Source organism: Rhipicephalus microplus, chromosome X (genome assembly GCF_043290135.1).
Source record: "Rhipicephalus microplus isolate Deutch F79 chromosome X, USDA_Rmic, whole genome shotgun sequence".
In the NCBI taxonomy this organism is placed as follows: domain Eukaryota; kingdom Metazoa; phylum Arthropoda; class Arachnida; order Ixodida; family Ixodidae; genus Rhipicephalus; species Rhipicephalus microplus.
Window position 1 is genome coordinate 46410726 of NC_134710.1, and position 20524 is coordinate 46431249.

Sequence of the window (20524 nt, forward strand, 5' to 3'; positions counted from 1 at the left end):
CCAAAATTAATTCGACTACCTTCCAAGCTATATTCGCTGTTGATAATTTTCACATGATATACGTATGTTCACGAGAATTGATCCCTCAGGCGATCTCAGCCACGAAATTTTGTGCCAGTACCTCTTTAAAACTGGACATAGTTCAGCGGCCGTACTGTCAGTTCAAAAAGTATACCTAGGATTTTATATGTCGTGGATCTCGATGTAATTCTAAACACCGCCGTAGAGGGGGCCACCGCATTAATCTTTTACCATTCGTTTTTTATCTATACGTACACCTAAATAAAGGCGCACGAGTGTCTTCGCTTGTACTACCAAATGTAATGCGACCACCACCGATGGTAATCGAACCCGAGTCCTCAGTGCACTTTATGGCCCCAGGTATATTGCAGGTTCTCGGCTTGAAAGTATCACACTTCAATAGTGTGCAGTGAAATTTATGACGTCACATCGACGTATCACAGCTGTAAATTTAGCGTTTTTAAATCATTCGAACGAGGGAAGTCAGCTTCATTGCCCGTGCCGTCGGACGCATGAAAACCGTTCTGAAATATTGCTTCAGCAGCCTACGATTATTTTTTTTAATTCAGGTTTCTTAAACGCGGTTAGCGAGAGTTTGTAATTCTCGCAACGAGAGTATGCTGTCCTACACTCTGGCCGTGCACATAATGTCACCACCACAACCGCATTTGAAGAAACGAAAGCACAAAGACAATCGACCTTGGCGTTTTAACGGTGAGCGCACAAAACGTTCACACATGCCAAAAACTACCGGAAAATGCATTACTGAGGTGCGCTCGGCCAACCGGAACACAGAGCAATCATTAGACATTGATTGATATGCGAGATTTAACGTCCCAAGACCACCATATGAGTATGAGAGACACCGTAGTGGAGAGCTCCAGAAATTTCGACCACCTGGAGTTTTTTAACGTGCACCCAAATCAGAGCACACGCGCCTACATCATTTCCGCGTCCATCGAAAATGCAATCGCCACAGCCGGGATTCGATCCCGCGACCATCGGGTCAGCAGCACAGTACCTTAGCCACTAGACCGCTGCGGCGGGGACTAATGATTCGACACTGCAGCTTTGTCAATGTAAAAATCGCCACCCAAGCACTCCGTATACCAACGAAGTTGGAACGTGTGCTCAGTCATTGACTAAGTCGGTCCAGAAATCGAAACTGAAGTTTGCCGCCCATGTGACCCCTCCTTGGTTTTCAGTGAATCAGTTGCGAGTAGTGGGGGCTTGTATTTCTGTAGCACAGAGAGCGCTAGGAGTTTTCGCGCACACTAGACAGACGAAGTCTGGCTTAGCCTATATACAATTAAGTACAGATTTGCGGTAGGGGGGCCTTTGTCAGGCAGTTTCATCTGCCTTTAGCCCTTCATCCCAGACCATGACTGTCTGAATAAACTTCAAAAAAAAAAAACGAGTTAAAATAGGCTAATATCCCATTTATTCCTTTCGTTGGGAGGATGTAAGAAAGAGAGTGCCCATAAAAAGTACCACATAGCAGCTTTAAGCTCTAAACATCTAGGGTAATAAAATTAACCGCGACTATAAAGACGCGAGAAAAAGGGCGGGAGCTGCCGCACAATATATTGTCGAGAGGCGTTGAAGGTCACACTTGCCCGAAACTTCGACCTCTGTTGCTCGACAATACAATGTGCGCATGTTTACTAAGCGCTCCAGTGAGTCTATTTAGCGCGGGGGGGGGGGGGGGAATCTTAACCAATGGACAAGATGAGCACTGAAATTGAACTGCACGCGCATTTTCAATATGCAGGCGGGGAGTCGCACCCGCGACCTCGTGCTGAGCAGTAGAACAACGCAACTGCTTAGCTACTGGTCCGGAATAGTAATTAAAACTAAACCATAGCTTTTCTTCTACCCCTGTAATCTACACAGTTCGAACAAAAATACAAGAACACAGAGAGACCCCCCCCCCCCCCTCCCTTCGCCCGGGGAACCGCAGTTACCAGTAACGCACAGCTAACAGTATATGCGAAGAATTAAGAAAAACAAAATAGAAAAATACAAGTAGCTATCTTTAACACCACTGAGCGCTCCACATTCACACACAGCGACCAGAACGCAGTGGAAAAGGCAACCGGTTTTCCACTCGACACTGTTTTAAAACATACAGCAGCAGCTGCACTTCGGCCTCGTGGCAGTTGTAGGGTTTTTCCAAGCCGCCTCTGCCGAGAGCGGCTTGCCGATAGATAAACACGAAACCAGATGCACCAGACGGTCAGCGAGACAGACTACTTTTACCTCACTTCTGTTCGGCATCCCCTGAAGGGGTTCGGCTGATGCAATGGGCTTAACGAGCACACCGTGGCGCTAAAAGAGCGTATGATAACGATGGAACTACAGCTGAGCGCGACATTTAACATCTGCGTTTCCTACAACTAGGAACGAACAACCAACACAGTGGAGCTGGTTGGTAGGCATTCAAGTGAAGGGCGTTTGGGCACGGACACGATAACGCTGTGCGAGTTGTTCACTTGTGTATGCACTTGACTAGTGTCACTGTTGACAGCAGCGCCGTGCTGATTTGACGAAGTCATGCAACTCTTTGGCGGTTGCTAACGGTGAAAAGTCACTGTTACGTGGCGTGTTCACAATGCAAGAAAAAACTGCCTTTAAACCTAACCTCAACAAACTCGCAAACCATAGTTAGTAGAATATATCTTGTAAATAATGACCATGCAAGGAATGGTCCATTCATAAATAAGCCTCCACATTCCAAGATTTTAAAATGAAACTTCTGTCAAAGGGTGGCACCGTGACCACAGCGTTGTCCCGCTAGTGTCCATGCTAGCACGCCTGCCTTTCAGTTGCGTAAACGCCTTTGATTTAGATTACCAAGGCTCAGTGTGGCGATTAAAAATGAAAGCGAGCCTCATTAGACACCTGCCTTCACGCCATTTGGCACACACTAGAATAACACGTGGCTCGGCTTGGTTTATATGCAGAGTTTAACGTCATAAAACCACCATATGAATATGAGAGACGCCGCAGTGGGGGGCTCCGGAAATTTCGACCACCTGGCTCGGCTAACCGGCGAAAACACTGCACGGTCATTCCTGGCAGGGCGGAATAACTCAGACACGAACGAAACGAGCGCTATAGCGGTACAATTTAGGTTATATTTAAAATAGCCTCGAGACGTTCCTTCCGGACATTTCAGATTTACGCGTATTCTGTTTTAATACTATTTTTCCAGTGAGCAATGTTGCAACGTGAGTAGTCTCTAAAAAATAGAACAGGGCGAGTTGCTATTTTCGATGAAATCTGACGTGCCACGAATAGGACGCATTAAAGACGTGTTCTCTCTTTTGGGTCCCACGACTCTCCGATGAAAATATTTTACTGGTGTTTTATAAAACGTGCCAGAGCCACGATACCGTTATGAAGCACACTGTATAGTAGGGGACTGCTGATATCGACCAACTGGGGTTCTTTGACGTGCACCTGAATCTAAGCACACGGGTGTTTCCATTTAGCACCTTTCGAAACGCGACTGCCGTGGCCGGGAGTCGAACCCGCGCCCTCGAGCTTAGCAGCGCGACACCCTACGTGCTAAGCTACCATCGCGGGTGCACGATACTCCGGCGTGGGTGCAATAACCCCCTAGAATAGTTTACGTGTACATTTAAAGGGTCATACGCGTGGCATGTGACTTAATGGCCAGCACTTGTGTTCGTGTAATGGCTCAAGTAGACCGCAGCGGCAGAAAAACAGCGAGGGATGAGAATGACAACTGGAGCAAAACAAAACTCACTATAATTGCAAGTTACGCCACGACGGCCGTGTGATCACACCTGGCGAATTTTTCCGATGGTCGCGTCCCTGAGTGGTTGTTGATGGACCATGTAAACACGGCTTAAAGCGCGCAAGAGCCTAATGGTTGCGACAACAAAAAAAAAAATCGCTGCGTAAAAATGGCAAGGCCACATTCCGGCGAGGAAAAAAACTAAAGGAAGGAGTCGCAAATGGGGGGCGAGTGACTGGAGCTCAAGGTGGACCGGTTTGCGCACCAGCAATCACCACACACGCACCTACGAGTGACCACAGACTCGGTCTCACTGCAAACAGGAGCTATTTTAGAAGAAAAATAAGTACGCCTTCAAGGGAAACGGCAACCATGTACAAATAGAACCCGCCGGCTTTTGTGGCCACGCAAAGCAAGAAAAAAAATGCACTCGACACCTTTTCCCCAGCAGCCTTTCCATCGAAGGTAGGGCTGAAAGGGAGAGAAAGGCGAAAACGTGCGTTCGTGCGGCTGGTCACATGTCTGTACACACACACGCGCGCGCGCGCATGCAATGAAGTCAGATTCGCAGAAATCAGCGGAGCGAGAGGGATACATATGCATCGCCTGGTCTACACCACACACTACTAGTTTTCCTCGAACAGCGCGACTGAGGACAAGGTTGTGTGACGGCGCTGACTGATAATCACACACCGCGAAGTATCGGAAAAACAAATGTTTGACACAACCGTGTTACACACGAAAAGCTAGACGCGAAATCAACCTGCATAGCACCACTAATCATAGGCCAACGCAGACCAGTTTTACGAAGGCAACTGTCAATCAATGCTAAGGGGCATTTCAGCACCGTTGGCGCGCTTAGTACCGATGGAAGTAACGATACAAGTGGGTCTGCACTTCATCTCGAAAGGCTCAAACTTTCCGAAAGTAACACGATTGCAAAACACAGCAAGCGCGCAAGAGAGGTCAATAACGCGCGGCGCTACGAACTCTGAAGGTGACCTTAATGCATGTGGCTGCCAGCAGACTCCACGCTACTCTAAAGTACAGCGCAGAGTGTGAATTTTCAGATGGCACACATGCTGATACAGCAACGTCAGCCAAAACGAACTGCACGATCTCGGCAATAGCACCGCCAATGAATGACAAAACATACAAAAATGGAACTAGTCATGGCCTACGATGCGAACACGATGCTGTATACATTACAAAAAAATTACAGCTAAAGCATTAAGTCCACAGGCATAGGAATACGAAGGTATAAAATAAAATAAAAGCACATTTAGCAAGCACTCCGAGACAGCTTTCGCACATCCAGCAACGTGCTACGTTACATTGAACAGCTATAGCAGCTAGCGAGAAAGGCTTACCTTCTTTCTCTTTTCGGACATCATCTTGTCTTGCTCTGCTGTATGCAGGTCACACTTGGAAAATGAAGAAACTGGACGTCTTTTAGGTGTTTTTGCCGAATTCGAGACAGCCCAAGCCCGACGCTTTCCTTGCAGACTGCGACTACAGGGAGCACGGCCGATCCACTAGCTCACAGGGCTACGCGAATGATGACGACTGAGGGCGTGCGTCTTTACGTCACATTAGTAGCCTCCTATTGGACAGCGCTTGCACGCCCTCAAGTGACGTTTTTCCGGTTTTCTAAGAAGCGTGCAAGTAGGGTTTGCATATTTTGCGTTGTTTTTTTTGTTGGCTTCGAGCGAAGCGAGGCCGTCGAGGCTGCTGATCGCAGGAGAGCCGAGGTGTGGGGCGTTGTAAGTGTACTAATACCAAAATTTCCGCCCCACTAATGATCGGCAGTTCGTAAGACGTTGAGAAGTTCGCCGGGGTGAAATAAAACTCGTAGCCGAGCTGATGTAAAGGTATGCAATCTCGTATCATACTGCCTAATTAACAGCTCCGGTGTATCGTTTGTAAAGATCATCCGACTGTCTAACTGCTTGAGAGTGGTTTGTTTGTGCTTGGCGTAGATACCAAGCTATTCTCGAAATACTCTCGTCACTGCGTATATTACCTGGGGATGCCACCATTCGTGGCATTTTGTGTCGTCTGTTTTTTCAGTAGCTTCGGCTCATGGCTACAGTTACGGTCACCATCAGTGGTCCCTTGCTGGCTACCCTCGTTTATGAGCATTCTAACAGTCCTGGCGACCAGGTGGGCACTATCTCTTGTTTTATGCATGGCATCAATGATGTACTTAATCTTTTAGGATGGCTTTCTCTTGGGAGAAATATCAAGTCGTATAACTGATACGATCAGTGACGCTCAACTTCACGGCGAAAAACAGGAGACTAACCTCAGTAAGTTGCTTGCTTGCTTCACTTGCAGTTTATTAGAAGCACTGTACGGTGTGTGGTACAGCGATCGCGTCACAGTTTAGTGTTCTTGCTTTCAGAAATATGTTCGATTATCTCGTGTGACCTGTTCGAATTCTACGACAAAAAGTGTCATCTAATTGCGGACAAACTGTCGGCACTGCTACGAGACAAGCAAAAGGTATAGTACATCACACCTATTAGTCAATCCATTCAATGTACGTTTTATTCGGCCGCCAGTTAAAACATTTTTCGAATCAACATGCTTTAAGAGAATTATAGCTGCAATGCAGGTGTTCCTTGTCATTGATCATTCTCCGTGGGCGTAGCATACCTACCAATTCTTTGCACATAAGCTTTCTTGTTGTTTTTAAGCTGAAAGAGTCACCTTCTAATGATTGTGTCCTTTCCTGAACACATTGCCTACTTATCTAACAGCCTATGTATACCAAGCATTCAGAGAAGCCTTCCTATATGACCTACAATGTTTCATGTGAAATGCCAAAAGATGTAGCTGTAATAGGAGACACTTATGTGGCATTCAAGAGTTGCCATGTCATCCAGAAAATATGTGCGGCCCCATAGATGTGACAATGTATCTTTATTAGTTATATTCTTCCCGTGTTACACCACTGTGTAAACATGCCTAGTGGACATTTTCATTCCTAGGAAGTTGTTGGGTGGTACCGCTTCAGGCGCAACACAAGCCTGCAGACATCCCTACGAGAGCAGGTGCTCCATCAACGATTGGTTCGAAAGCTTGGCCAAGGCTATGGAAATTACTTCCTGCTGGCACTCTTCAGAAGCTGCACCTCATCCAATGATGCAACACACTCAATGGAGCATGTTTTCTTGCGCTCTACAGACCCGTGCGTACATTTATGCTCGCCAGTTGCTCTTCCTCGAAGCAACTTGCATACCTGAACAAGTTTGACACTTTAAGTTTTGTTCCCCCATCTTTTAAAGACATGTATGGAGCATTATTATAAGTATATCATTCTACTGATGTCCTTATCTTCATAAGATTTGTGTAGATAAAAGAGGCGGCAAAATGTTGCTGCTACTATGTGGTTTTTCCTCGCTTCTTGGCGCAAGTGCTGCTCTTTTGTACTCAGTGTCAGCAGTGTATTTAATGTTTACATTCGGTAAGTGAAATCGCTGCTCAAGCAAGGAAAAGAAACATCCATGTAACATAGAGATGCAGAGGGCAAGACTGTTGTCTAGAATTTTTCAGCTGCATGCTGCGGCTTTTGCAAGCAGCAAGCAGAATAACTGAGTGTGATAATGCCTACATTTATAGAATTTCTCATTTTATTGTGCGAGCTGGCTGCTGCATGCTTGGACAGCTGCTTTTACGTGGCATCATGGAACAAAACCAAAAGTTACACAACTCTATGCAGACTGTGCATACTTTGTGTGCATAAAACATGGAAATCTCTTGTGATGAGATAACCCTTGTGCTCGGTGCTTTGCATCTGCATGCATTACTCTACCTGTGTAACACTTGCACCGGGACCCGCCACGGTGGTCTAGTGGCTAAGGCACTCTGCTGCTGACCCGCAGGTCGCAACATCAAATCTCAGCCGTGGTGGCTGCATATTCAATGAAGGCGAAAATGCTTGAGGCTTTTGTGCTTAGATTTAGGTGCACATTAAAGAACACCAGGTGGTCAAAGTTTCTGGAGCCATTCACTACAGCGTCTCTCATTGTTAAAAGAATGTAACAAATCTAGCTCTACATGTTAACGTAAATTTCGTTCGAACCAAGTGTAATAATACAGTAACGGCTTATCATGAGTGAGGCACCCTGGCACAATATGCCTATTACTCTGGAGAAGCTGTTGCATAAAAGTCGCACTTAAAAAAAAATTAACAAGTTTTTGATGGCAATAAAGCTGGTTACCATATAAAATATTTTCGTGCAATGAAGGCCACTGAGTCGAAACATACACTGAATTGCACACCGTAATTTAAAAGTCTGAACACTGCTTGTAGCCTTTGTGGTCTTTTTTTTCATATTTATTCTGTAGTCTTTGTTTTACATATATTGTATATTACATATATTGTGCCACAGAACTTGAAAAGATATAATTGTTTTATCCACATAGTAGCCAGAGTTTGGTGTAGTTATATTACTGCACTATTTCTTCACATAAATGAAGATTAGCTTTGTTCAGAGATGTAAAAATATACATACATGATAGCTTGACCAATGATGTACTGTGTAGTTAGTACCTGGTCAGATACAAAATATGTCCAAAGTTTAGCAATCTACACATTTGCTTAAGAAGTATGAATGTTTTGTACATTGCAAGGTTTAATTTATTTGCACATCGTGAAAGTTGGCGAGCCTAGGCATTGAGGTTACTGCATGTACCCTGGTTCTGCTGTCAGTATCCACAAGGTGATTTGCTGTAAATACGTAGACTCCTTGAAGCCATTTGTGCTTGACATCTTCAACTTGGTGTTCTCTGTGAAGTATCAAGCCCAGGTGATGATCATGATTCTAAAGCTTGTGCTTGCCCTTTATCATTGCAGGGCTTTCAAACATTATTCTGCAGTTCCACTACACATAGTGAACCTTGAGGAGCCTGGTCATTCAGATTACCGCATGTACCCTGGTTCTGCTGCCAGTATTCACCAAGGGGCTTTCTGCGAAGTACTCAACTCTCTCCCAGCCGAGTAAGATCCAGGCTCATTCATGAAGGAACATGTTCCCCCTGGAGCTTTTGTTTCCATTTCTGGCCTCTGCTGCTGAAATTCTGTGTGTCACTTTATCGTTCGGTGCTATTTGCAAGAGACTGTGCAGCTACTGATGCCACATTACCAGCTTTGAATCCCATATGACTTAGCATGTACTCACTCTCAAAACTATGAGGGTATTTTTTTTTTTGAAGATAGCATGGTCAGATTGCTAGTGTTTATTTGTCCTTGTAACTGAGCACTAAGGGCCCCATATTGTTATCCACAAAAGATGTTCAGTTCTAGCACATATTGCAATTCAAAACGTGAATTTAAAATCACTGCTTAGGAGCTCCTCCCACCAAAAGCAATCACCGTTTTTACATTGACTGTGTGGGATCAATAATTGGAGCCACCTGTTCTTCTGGCTGTGAAACAGTTTGATAGACTGAACATACAGATATGCATGCTCCTGGTATACATCAGTGGTATTGCTGTTCGCTGTTCATTAGTGCCTGTAATTAGTTCATTAGCCAGAAAACTTGTGATATGCCAATTAAAAAATATTAGTGTATGACAGCCATGGCACACTTCCAGCACTTGAAACCATTCCCATTTGAAGTATCCTAAGGCATGGCTCTCAAGGTGGCTTGCAGTTACTTTGAGAGAGTCATTTCTAGAAGTGTTAATTCGTTTCATCACCACTTACTAGCATGGGTGTTGGAGGCCGCACGAGCACCCCCCTCCCCATCATGATGCAGCACGGGTTTGCACCCCCCTTCCCCCCCCCCCCCTTTAAGAAAAAAATCGCAGACTCCCAAGTCACCAAAAGTTTGTTGCTTCTTACTCTGACATCTGAAGTGTGTGTGCTATAATGGGCTGGTGATTGACATCCCCACAAATTAGGTGTCAGGGTTGTATATATATATATTTACACTCAAATCTCATTACAGCGGAGTTATATCCTACAAGAAAATAACTTCGTTGGATCCAAAAATTCAATACAAAGGTTATTCATAACATTGTATCTAGTGCAAGACTATTTTTCATTTACTTCATTATAACCAATATTTCATTATATTCTTGTTTGTTATATTGAGTTCTGAGTGCATAGCCTAGAGATTCCAAGTCAGTGTTGTTGTTGACAACTTGACAGTATTTAATGGTCAGCAGTATAGATGAGGGGGTCAAACTAAGATTGAAGTTGAAAGGACCAGCAGTTGACCAAAATGTGTCCTGAAGGGGAAGGTGCAACAAGTGAAAATAATACACTTATATTGATTGAATTATATATAAAAGTCATGGAAAAAATATAATCTTGAAATGGTGTAGAACATTATCTAAAACAGCATGCCATTACATTCAGCCGTGAAACTTTCGTGTCAACATTGTAGCAGTCCTTTTTCATTCCAGGTTGGTGCACATAATTTGTCATTAAGTCATCTGTGTATTTATTTTTTACTGTTCAAATGCATGTTACAAAGGAAAGAAAGTTACCATTTTCACAACTGCTGCCATTCTGAACATGAATAGAACAGCAGAATGAGCATGTGGTAGCATCACTTGTACCATGATGGTGTGCAGAGCTGCTTTATTGTACATCAGTGTTCAGAAATCTCCCATTGTTCCATTTGTGGTTTGTGGCCCTCCATGAAATAGAAAACTTATTCAGTTTGTGCAGACACAGGCCACATGTCTAAAGTGATGTGAGTAGTATGAAACCCTGCTCAGAAAAACTGGGGTATCTGGACTTGGTTCGCAAATGACCACAGCATAAAATTACGTCAGGTTTAATGGTTCTGTTCGGATCAATGTCGAGCCAGGCTTTCTTGAAGCATTTCAGTTGTATAGAAAGCGGTACATAATACACGCATTTTTGTTCCGCGAGTCCATGACAATCATAGATGAAAGATAACTTCCTTACATTTAGAACCACACTTGTATGTTCCTCTCGTGCCAGGCTACTATCATTGTCACGCTTGCCTATCAGTGTCTGTAATAAGGTACAATAAATAGTCACGAATAAAAAAGAAAGACAATTGTTAATTGAAAATGTACCATGACATTTTGCACATAACAGTCGTAGCACCACAGTATAGCTTTACGGCTGTGACATTGCATTGTTTAATTCAAGGTCAAGGGTTTCATCCCTATAATGGCAGCCGCATTATGGGGGTTAAAAATAAGGAACAGTTCTCTACCTCGATTTAGGTGCACATTCTGCATCCCAGTTACTCAAATGTAATCCCGAGTTTCTGAATTTTAATCTCAATCTGGTATGCCCCTCATTTCATTGTAATAAAATTATAGTAATATGAAAAATATTTTTGTTGTAATGAGTACTGTAATAAGTTACTTTGAGTGAGTAATTTTTAAAAAATTACTGAGTGCTTTCTTAGTTACTCTGCCTGAATTTTAACATGTCCACTTCCATAACGGCATGAAAAATTGATGAGGACAGGAAAGAAAAATAAGACGAAGTTCATCTGAGTGCTGTACCTGAATCATCAGTATGAGACAGGTCTTTGGAAATCTCACATACTACACAAACTAGATTTAAAGGGACACTAGAGAGCAACAATGACATGGCGTAGATTGACTAATTGCTTTTCGAGAACACTAATGTTGTGTGTTTTGCTATCATCAGTTTATTATGAGAGGGGAAAATCAAAGTTGAAAATTCATTTTTAAATTCCGCACCAGAATCTCTGTGCGTGATGTAAGAAATTTCAAAATGTATTTTTGCTATTTTTGTGGCATTGGTTCAATGTTACTTTCTTAAACTTCGTATGCTAAGTCTATGACACCCACATATTACAATGTACTTCATTATTATTGGAAGCTACGGAGGACCTAGTGGATGTCTTTGAAATTTCTTACATCAGCTCCGTGTACTCAGATTTGGGTGCACATTAAAGAACCCCAGGTGGTCAAAATTTCCGGAGCCCTCCACTACGGCGTCTCTCATAATCAAATAGTGGTTTTGAGACGTTAAACCCCACAAATCAATAAAATTTGTTGCATCACGGCGTTTGATGTGGGAATCTCAAGGTGGCGTCGCCACCCGCATTCTCTTTTCATGCGTTTTCTAGCTTGCTTAGCGTCGATTTATGATAAGACTGGTGTTTTCGGGATTGTGAAATTGTAATTTACTAATACGGGAAAAATTTTTTTACTCTTCAGTGTCCTTTTAAATAAAGTTGCTTGAATAGCTCATGTCAAATTAATTGAAATTTTATTACTTTTCAAAAATAAAAGTAATGTAATGGCATTACTTCTGGCTTGGTACACTTTGTAGTATAAGAAAATCACATTTTTAATCTAGAAAAATAATAATGTGATTCAATTACTTGTTAGACATAACTTTGCCACCTTTAGCATATCTACTGATATGATCGTACTTTTTGGCACGTACACTGTCATAATTTTTTTTTTCAAGAGTTGAGCACGCCAAACATTGTGGTTAACTTTCTGCTAAAAGAAATATATGCATTAATCATTTTTAATTACCATGTTTTACATACCCTATATTGTTATGAGAGGAAAAGTGCAAAGTTTCAGAAGTCCTCTTTTTTTCATCATTTATTTTCCCTTAAGGGCCCCTGACAGGGTATTACATAAGGGGGTGGGGGGGGGGGTCGAACAAGAACACACAAAGGCAATTCCAGACCAAGAACATAAAGTAGGTTAAAATTCAAGCATTGTAATTACAAGGCCATAACAAAAATAAAACTCATTATACAACTAATAGCATGATTAAAAAATGAGAGAAAGGCAACTGGCTACACAGAAATTATGATGGTGCGGTTGTAAAATGAGTTTCGAGTAAGGTTTTAAACTTCACAGTATTTCGTTCGTCGGCTATTGCATTCGGAAGCAGATTCCAATCCTCAATTGTTAACGGGAGGACAGATTTGTTAAAAGCTTTGGTTGAACCTTTTAAATTTTGGACACTCAAAGAATTGAAGAGACGGCGCGAAGTTCAAATTGGTGGGAGAAGCAGGGAGCCATGTAAGTAAGAATAATTGAAATACAGTTTGTGAAATGAACAAAGGTGTGCAATTTTTCGTCTAAAATCCAGAGAGGTGCGAGACTTTCACTAAGTGCGAGACTTGGGACTTGTAGGTGTGAGCACTGTAATAATATTTATAATTGCATCCATAAAGTGCTACTTGAAAGTTGGTTAACAGTAGGTGCCTTCATCCTGTCTTAATTTTTATCATTACTATATTGCAGAATTTGACAATATATAAAAAAGCATTTTGCATGTATATTATCATGTCTGAATTGGTGGTATGCGAGGGCAGACTGACATACAGTTATTTCGTTTTTTTTTTTTTCTGTTCTGGTTGCCATCAAATTTTCATTACCGTCTAGAAAAGCACAGGTGAAAAGCAGCTACATTTACTGCTGAGCCAAATCAAATACTCTTCCTGTTATCAGAAATACCCATATTTAAAAAAAAATTATTGTTATTGCCTGCTGTCACACAATTTGTTACCAAGCTGGCTGATATGACTTAAATGTGCAGATGTGGACAGGGTTCGTTTGGGCTGAATTCTCAGATATAAAGTGGGGGATAAGTACTATTCTGCCTGCATCTCGAATTGGTTTGCTTCCCATTCATTATTACAATTAAAGGCTTGTAACAATCGTGGTTGCTTGCAGCAAGGTGCTAAGGCAAATCAATCCTGTGCGGTCTAGCCTGAACCACATACATGCCGGATATTCTAGTAAAGTTTATTTAACATAGAATAGTTCATGGAGTGCTATCGTAATATGCTAAGGCAGCTGAACGGTGTTGTAATGCTGCTCAAAATACTAGTTATATGCAAATAAATAATTCTTTAGGAGCCACTATGTAAAACCACTGTGAAAATTATTGGCAGACTGCCATCTCCTATTCTGTGTGACATGTCATTTTGGCATTGTGAGTTTTCAGTTTTGTGAAATCGCATGGCAAGCAGGTGATTTTAGCACTGACTGAAAATTCCTCACCAGTGGTGAAGGACTAATGGCGGGGAAAATGCAGTAGCTGACCAATTCATTGTCTTATGTTCTGGACACCAAATCATGCGTAAGCAGACATTATACATGAATGATTTTGTGGCTTGCATCAATTAGCACACAAGTGCTTTGAGCGTGGCCCAGAAGATTTCATTCAATCATGGGGAGCTGGTGGGGAATATTGAACAGCTCACTCAAACATAGGACAAACCCGGACTTAACGAAATATTAGTTATAACAAAGTAATTGAAGAAGAGTCTTGCAATAGATATAGTGTTAGGAATATATCTTTATAATGAATTTTTGGATATAACGAATTTATTTTTGTGCAATTGCAACTTTGTTTTAATGAGGTTTAAGTGTATTGCATTATTCTGCCTTGGGTTGCAGTGCTTGGTTGTTTTCCGAAAAAATTCCAATAGTACTAAATTTTTGTTTTTTCCCTTCTTTGTTTAGCGGATCACCTGACATGGTGAACCACATGCATATACTGCATGATCTGCTCCACACCAAACTTAGGGTAAGTTTCAGCATGCTTGCTTACAAGTACCAGGCATACTGCACAGACACAATCATTCAAACAAGAAACCTCACAAAGTAAAATACAGTCAACCTAGATCCTTGTCAGCATGCATGCTGACAAAGACCTAGGTTGACTGCATTTTACTGTGTGAAGTTTCTTGTTTGAATGATTGTGTCTGTGCAGTATGCCTGGGTGCACCTTGCTTGGTGCCTCAGCGCAGTTTGATGCATAAACTTTATTCCGGCTAGTGAAAGTTATAAAGCCAGTTACTGTAAAAAAACAGCTCCTGCAAACGTTGCTCTACATAGCTCCTCGTGACATTACTTTCCTCTTTTCTGTTAAAGCAGGCATTCTCAAGCTTTCTGACCTCTGGGAACCCCAACAGCTTTTCTAGCTAGGAACCCTCCAGCTTCCCTCTTTACAGTGATCTACCTGCAGTATAAAGGCAGTAGTTAAGTGACACTCCTACTGTCAGGTGCAAGTTAGAAAGTCTGCAGCTATTCCTCCTCAAAGGTGGATACGCCAGCCTGCTATGATGAGGACGCATTCCAGACTAACTGGAGTCACGAGCCGAACGGCCGGGGACTCCACCTTTGGAGAACGTTGCTACATGCACGAGTGGGACTTTCTTTAGTCGCGGAGGCACACAGCTGCTGAGTTTTGGTCACCTGTGGGAGCGGGGAGGAGGGTATTCACACTTCTTAAAGGGGCCCTGCAACACTATTTTAGTATGCATTTTTCATCGGTTCTTCTGGTGCGGTGGAACGCGCCGATATCGTAGCACAAATGGCAACCCCAAAATCGACGCTGTTATAATTTTGATTCACGGCACAAACTACCTTGATTTAAGACTACCGTGGCACACATCGGCCATTTTTGTTATGGGAAGTGATGTCATGTGACATGACGACAAACATCGTTCACTTTTGATTGGCTTGACGCGAAAAATAGTGTGCAATATTTATATGGTCGTAGCTAGGCCACACGAGTAGTGTGCAGTCTATTAGAAAAGTTGAAATTGTCTAGCTCTGCAGGCAACGACATCATCAATTCAAAGTTCCTTAAAAATACACAGCTTTATTCTTCCATTTTGCTTGCTGAACTTTTTTCGCAATCTTCCACTTTGCCAGATGATTGGAAGGTGAGTAAGGTGGTTCCACTTTACAAATCAAGTAAAACCCATCCCCCTCTAAATTACAGGCCAATATCTTTAATCAGTGTACCCTGCAAACTTCTCGAGCATGCCATCTATTCGAACTGAATATCTTTTTTTGAATTCAACTCGTTTTTTCCCCCTTGTCAGCGCGGTTTTAGTAAGCACTACTCCTGCGAAACGCAGTTACTTTTTTTCACTGACCATCTTTTTTGTGCTTTCGACAATAATTTAATCACCGATTGCATATCTTTAGATTATGCTAAAGCCTTCAATACTGTTTTGCATACTCTCCTTCTTCTTAAAATGAGCAAGCTCAATATAGATCTTAAGGTCCTAGACTGGGCTCAGTCTTTTCTAACCAACCGGCTTCAGTACGTTCATGCTAACAACAACTCTCCTACCATTGCTGTTACATCAGGTGTACTGCAGGGTTCGGTTTTAGGCCCTTTACTTTTTTTTATTTATATTATTGATTTATGTGTCGGTATAAACTCAATAATTAGGCTCTTCACTGACGATTGCGTGCTCTATCGTGTCATTCATAATCCGCATGACGTTCCTACTTTGCAATCTGACATTGGCACTGTTTCAAACTGGTGTGACAAGTGGCTCATGAAATTAAACATTACTAAGTGTAAAGTTATGAGAGTAATGCATTCCAATAAAATTATTGACAGCTTTTCCTATACTCTTAACAGCTCCGCTTTAAACCCTGTTAGTACCTATCACTATCTTGGCGTACATTTAACTCGCAACCTTTCGTGGAATTGCATGTTGAACAAGTAGTTAATAACGCAAATCGTACGCTTGGTTTTCTTTGCCGTAATTTTTCATCTGCTCCATCAGACCTAAAACTTAGACTCTACACCACGCTCATTAGATTCAAATTGGAATACGCTTGTTCTATTTGGGACCCATCTAGCTCTGTATTACCCGTATTATGTGCAGCTCTTGAATCTGTTCAGAACCGTGCCGTTCGTTTTGTGCTTTGCAATTACTCCCACTACGCTAGCGTATCTTCATTAAAAGCAACATTAGGTCTACCAACACTTAAGTCACGTCATCAGTACTTCTGCTTAAACCTTTTTCATAAAATTTTTTACGATAACCTAACACTCAAAAATGATCTTTTCTTTATTCCCCTGAACTACGTATCTCCACGGTTGGATCATGACCTTAAAGTCAAAGTTCCCTTATGCCGCACTAACACTTGTTATGCTTCTTTTTTTGCCACAAACAAGCAGTGACTGGAACCACCTTCCTGCCTCCGTCGCTGCGATCAAAAAACCTGCCACCTTCAAAGCTTCAAGGAATAACATATTGTTCAAGCACTCCTCTCTGTAATGCCTTCAAGTCCTGAGAGTAATAAAATAAATAAATATGCTAAAAACGGCAAAAAACCTTTTTACAATTTCTCAGAAATAAATCATTCCCGTTTCTAAACGAATCATTTTCAGAACAACGCACGCAACACTTAGCCTGCGAACGAGGATATGGTACACCAACAACTAAAGGTGAAAACGCATGGAGCGTTTTTAGTGAGCCAAAAATGGAACAAGCAGTGGGCGCCAGTGTTGTCATAAAATGCGTCTTCTAAGCAAGCTGAGAAGTTACCCCACTCAAAGCATGTATGTGCATCTTACATAGTGTGACCGTGGGAGCATCAGCTACCTGACGCATGGAGTTCGTAATAACCATGCTAATGATGTCGTCAAAAAGAGCGGTAGCGAGGTATGGTGTGAAGGCCACCATGATGTGACCTTTCTGGTATGTCTGAGACGCGCGCTGTGATTGGAAGCGGTCTTTGACGTCAGCAGGCAAATGAAATGCGAAAGAGAACGATTCTCCTCATCATCTGCTCGAGTTTTGAACTTTGAGGTCTCATAACTTCAGTTTTCGTGCACCAATTTTCATAATTCTTATTACATTTGTCTCGGTAATCATTGCTACATGCGTTCCAGTGCTAAATAAGGCTGTCCCAAAAGTGTCGCAAGGCCCCTTTAAGTCATACCCGACTATAGATCTCGAAGTCCGTCGCTGCTGATATGAAACTCGCATTGATCCATAGTTTAGTGAAACTGTAATGGGCATCATCTCAAAATGCTGAGACGACAGAACAAAGAACTTTAAATAATCTGTTTAGTGAATTGTTCTTTGCGAGTCGACTCCAGAAAGCTGTAGTCATAACAGGTATGTGCCACAGAATTTGGGCAAGTCCCACTACTCGCTGCTAGAGAGTGGCTTGTAATAATCACGAGACCTTAGTACATAGAGAGAGAGAAAGAAACTGAGAGACAGAAAGAAAGATATAGATTCACGAAGCGGGATTTGAACTATCATACCGTTGATCCGAAGGGAAGCATCCTAACCACTAGGCTATCCAAGCACACTGGCAGAATATAGCATAGCCTTGTATAGTGTAGTGTAGCAAGGGGCTGGGAAAGGAGAGTGAGTGTGAGGAAATGGGATGGTGGGGAGGGCAGAGTAAATTGTGGTAAGGAAAGAATGAGGAAGAGAGATGTAGAGACAAAGAAATGTAGAAAGAAAAAGAAAGAGTCAACAAAACAGAAAGAAGGGAGAGAGAGAGAAAATGATAAATGAAGCAAGCATCGCATTTAGTAGTGACAAGCTCCTGCATCACCTGGCCAAGCTGGGCATGAGCAATAGCTAAGCCATGCCTACTAACGGAGACATTACCTGCAACCTCTGTTATATAGTGCGTAGCCTGGTTGCGTATTCCCGAGGATGAAGTGGCACATCTTAAAGCTAGATGTGTCAGTCGATCAGGAGTCTGAGCGGCGACGAGCCTGTGCTTCGCTGTGCCAAGCTTTGCGGGACTTTGTGCGAACTGTCTGCGTTTTTTTTTCTCTCCTGGTTTTCTCTTATAGGCAGTTTTTAACAGCTCGTACAATATACAGTAGGTAACTTGATTAGCTGTAATGATGTTGTTGCACAATGGCTGTTCTGTTGCCCATTCATTAAAGGTGCCCTGGGACGCTTTTTTGTCTGCATTCTACAGCACTGGAGTTTGTGTAGGGCCGAATACTGAGAATAACACATAAATAACTGCCGAAACTGGCACACGGTAACTGAAGTTATTCAACTGTAACTGAAGTTATTAAGTTTTCAAACTTTAAAACCCTAGCAAACGACAAGAAAAAAACATTCCTTTTCACATTTCGCTCTCTCACTGATGTCAAAGGCATTTCCAATCATCACACGAATTTCACAGAGATGAACCAGACGACTCGCCAAGTAATGGTCACTGTGCAGCGCTCGTAGCATCGTTTTAAAATTTTTACATTTTCATATTACAAAAGAATTTTTTTTGTATTTGAGGAAGTATAAAGAGTGCTTATATAATTTTTAGCGAACAATAGTGTGGCTATCTGGGACCATACAAATATTACGTGCAACTTCTCGCGTCAAACCAATCGAAACGTACAGCCAATGTCGTTACTTCTGATCGCAAAAGTAGCCACTGTGTGTTGCTCTAGCCCTAAAGCAATGTGGTTTTTTGGCAGAAATGAAATTATAACAGCTGTGTTTTTGGCGTCGCCATTTGTACAACGATATTGGTGCATTACATAGTTCGAGAACAACATGCCTAATTACTGTCACTCGGCCTCTTTACGTGGGAGTTGTTCAGGCACGATCTCAAGTTTATTTGTTTAGTCGCAGTGGCCGTATCAGATGATTACTTTTACCTTTCACAGTGTGTGAACTTGATATCCGAAGTCAAAAACATGCTGATGTATTTGCAAATAGGTTTCATGTTTGAGCCACCTCTTTTTTCCATGGGACCCACTGTTCGAGGATTCGTACCAACTTCTCTAGCAGTGGAACTTCTGACTTGGCGTTTAAAGATTGTTGTGTGTTTTTGGTCCATGCCTTGTGTATGTGCATGTGTACCATGCTAATTCAGCTGGCTGCTTATTTTACCAAAACATCTCATACCATTCTACCATTCTATTGCTTTTCTAAGTAATCTCTTTTTTCACAGGAAGTGCTCAACAGTGTTGCTGAATCTGAAGAAGATGTGGCCACATTTGTGGATGACATTGTTCAGCTTAGAGAGAAGTATGGAGCACTGAAGAAGGCTGCTGCTGCTGTGGGTGAGTCTCTGTGAATTGTTTTGTAATCCTTGTTGGCATGTCCATGTGTGTCTTCCCCTCTCTCGAGCCCGCCCATATGCGATTTACTGTGTTGCTCAGTGTTCGCTTGGCAGCAAATCTCACCAAATGCGAAGTTCAAGCAGTAATTCGTTTTCTCCACCCAAGGAATTAATCGCCCATGGCGATCCATTGACAACTGACTGCGGTTTATGGTGAAGAGTGCATGTCCATTCAGCATGTCTGCAAATGTTGCCGGAATTTTCTTGCAGCAACGCACAATAGTTGCAGCAAGATAACTACCGTAAAAACCCGCATATAGCTCGGACCCGCATATAGTCCGGGGTGTAATTCGGGGATAGCAAACGTGAGAAAAAAAGTTTTCACCCGAATATAGTCCGAGGAAAATGGAAAAAATGCATTTATTGACATTTCATTCATCCTCGTCGTCGGACGCACTCTCTTCCGAAGCTCCCTTGTCGGAAATGTTCTCCCACAGCACATCATCCTCAGTGCCATCAAGCGCGTTGGAGATGGAGCACTTTTTGAAGGCGCGGCAAACGAGCGCCTCTGGAATGCAGGCCCAAGCCTCGACTATCCACGAGCAGAGCATCGCTGGCGAGGCCCGTTTCAGCCGTCCGGCAGGGGTCACTTCTGGTTCTCCGGACCTCATCCACTCCACGTACAGGCGCTTGACATGGTCCTTAAATGGCTTATTAAGGCACACATCAAGCGGCTGCAGCTGTGATGTCATCCCTCCCGGGATGACGACGAGCTCGGTGCGGGAGTCGCGCAGCAGTCGCTTTACGGAGTCGGCCAGGTGACACCGAAACGCGTCGAGCACAAGCATCGAAGGGAGCCCCAGCAGTGCTCCGGGCCGTCGACACCACACGGACTTTATCCAGTCAAGGACTAACGATTCGTCCATCCACCCCTT

At 42.7% G+C, this 20524-nt stretch overlaps 2 protein-coding genes across 5 annotated transcripts in view; one reads left to right on the forward strand and one right to left on the reverse strand.

Annotated features, from left to right (window-relative positions):
- Positions 1–5327, reverse strand: part of Hex-A (Hexokinase A) — a 45563-nt gene extending 40236 nt beyond the window's left edge. Inside the window, exon 1 of the mRNA XM_037426918.2 lies at positions 5155–5327. Within this exon, the coding sequence (XP_037282815.1) occupies positions 5155–5178 (24 nt within the window). The 5' untranslated portion in view covers positions 5179–5327. The remainder of the gene's footprint in view (positions 1–5154) is intronic.
- Positions 5328–5496: 169 nt separating this feature from the next.
- The window catches only part of LOC119175892 (BRISC complex subunit Abraxas 2), a 100633-nt gene continuing 85605 nt past the window's right edge, over positions 5497–20524 (forward strand). For 2 of the 4 annotated variants that reach the window (XM_075876449.1, XM_037426921.2), the window contains exons 1-8: positions 5497–5655; positions 5855–5947; positions 6003–6093; positions 6189–6289; positions 6778–6977; positions 8646–8789; positions 14253–14316; positions 19479–19590. In XM_075876449.1, the coding sequence (XP_075732564.1) occupies positions 5867–5947; positions 6003–6093; positions 6189–6289; positions 6778–6977; positions 8646–8789; positions 14253–14316; positions 19479–19590 (793 nt within the window). In that variant the 5' untranslated portion in view covers positions 5497–5655; positions 5855–5866. Of the gene's footprint in view, positions 5656–5854; positions 5948–6002; positions 6094–6188; positions 6290–6777; positions 6978–8645; positions 8790–14252; positions 14317–16716; positions 16876–19478; positions 19591–20524 lie in introns of those variants that run through there. The other 2 variants (XM_075876450.1, XM_075876451.1) reach the window with 2 other exon arrangements.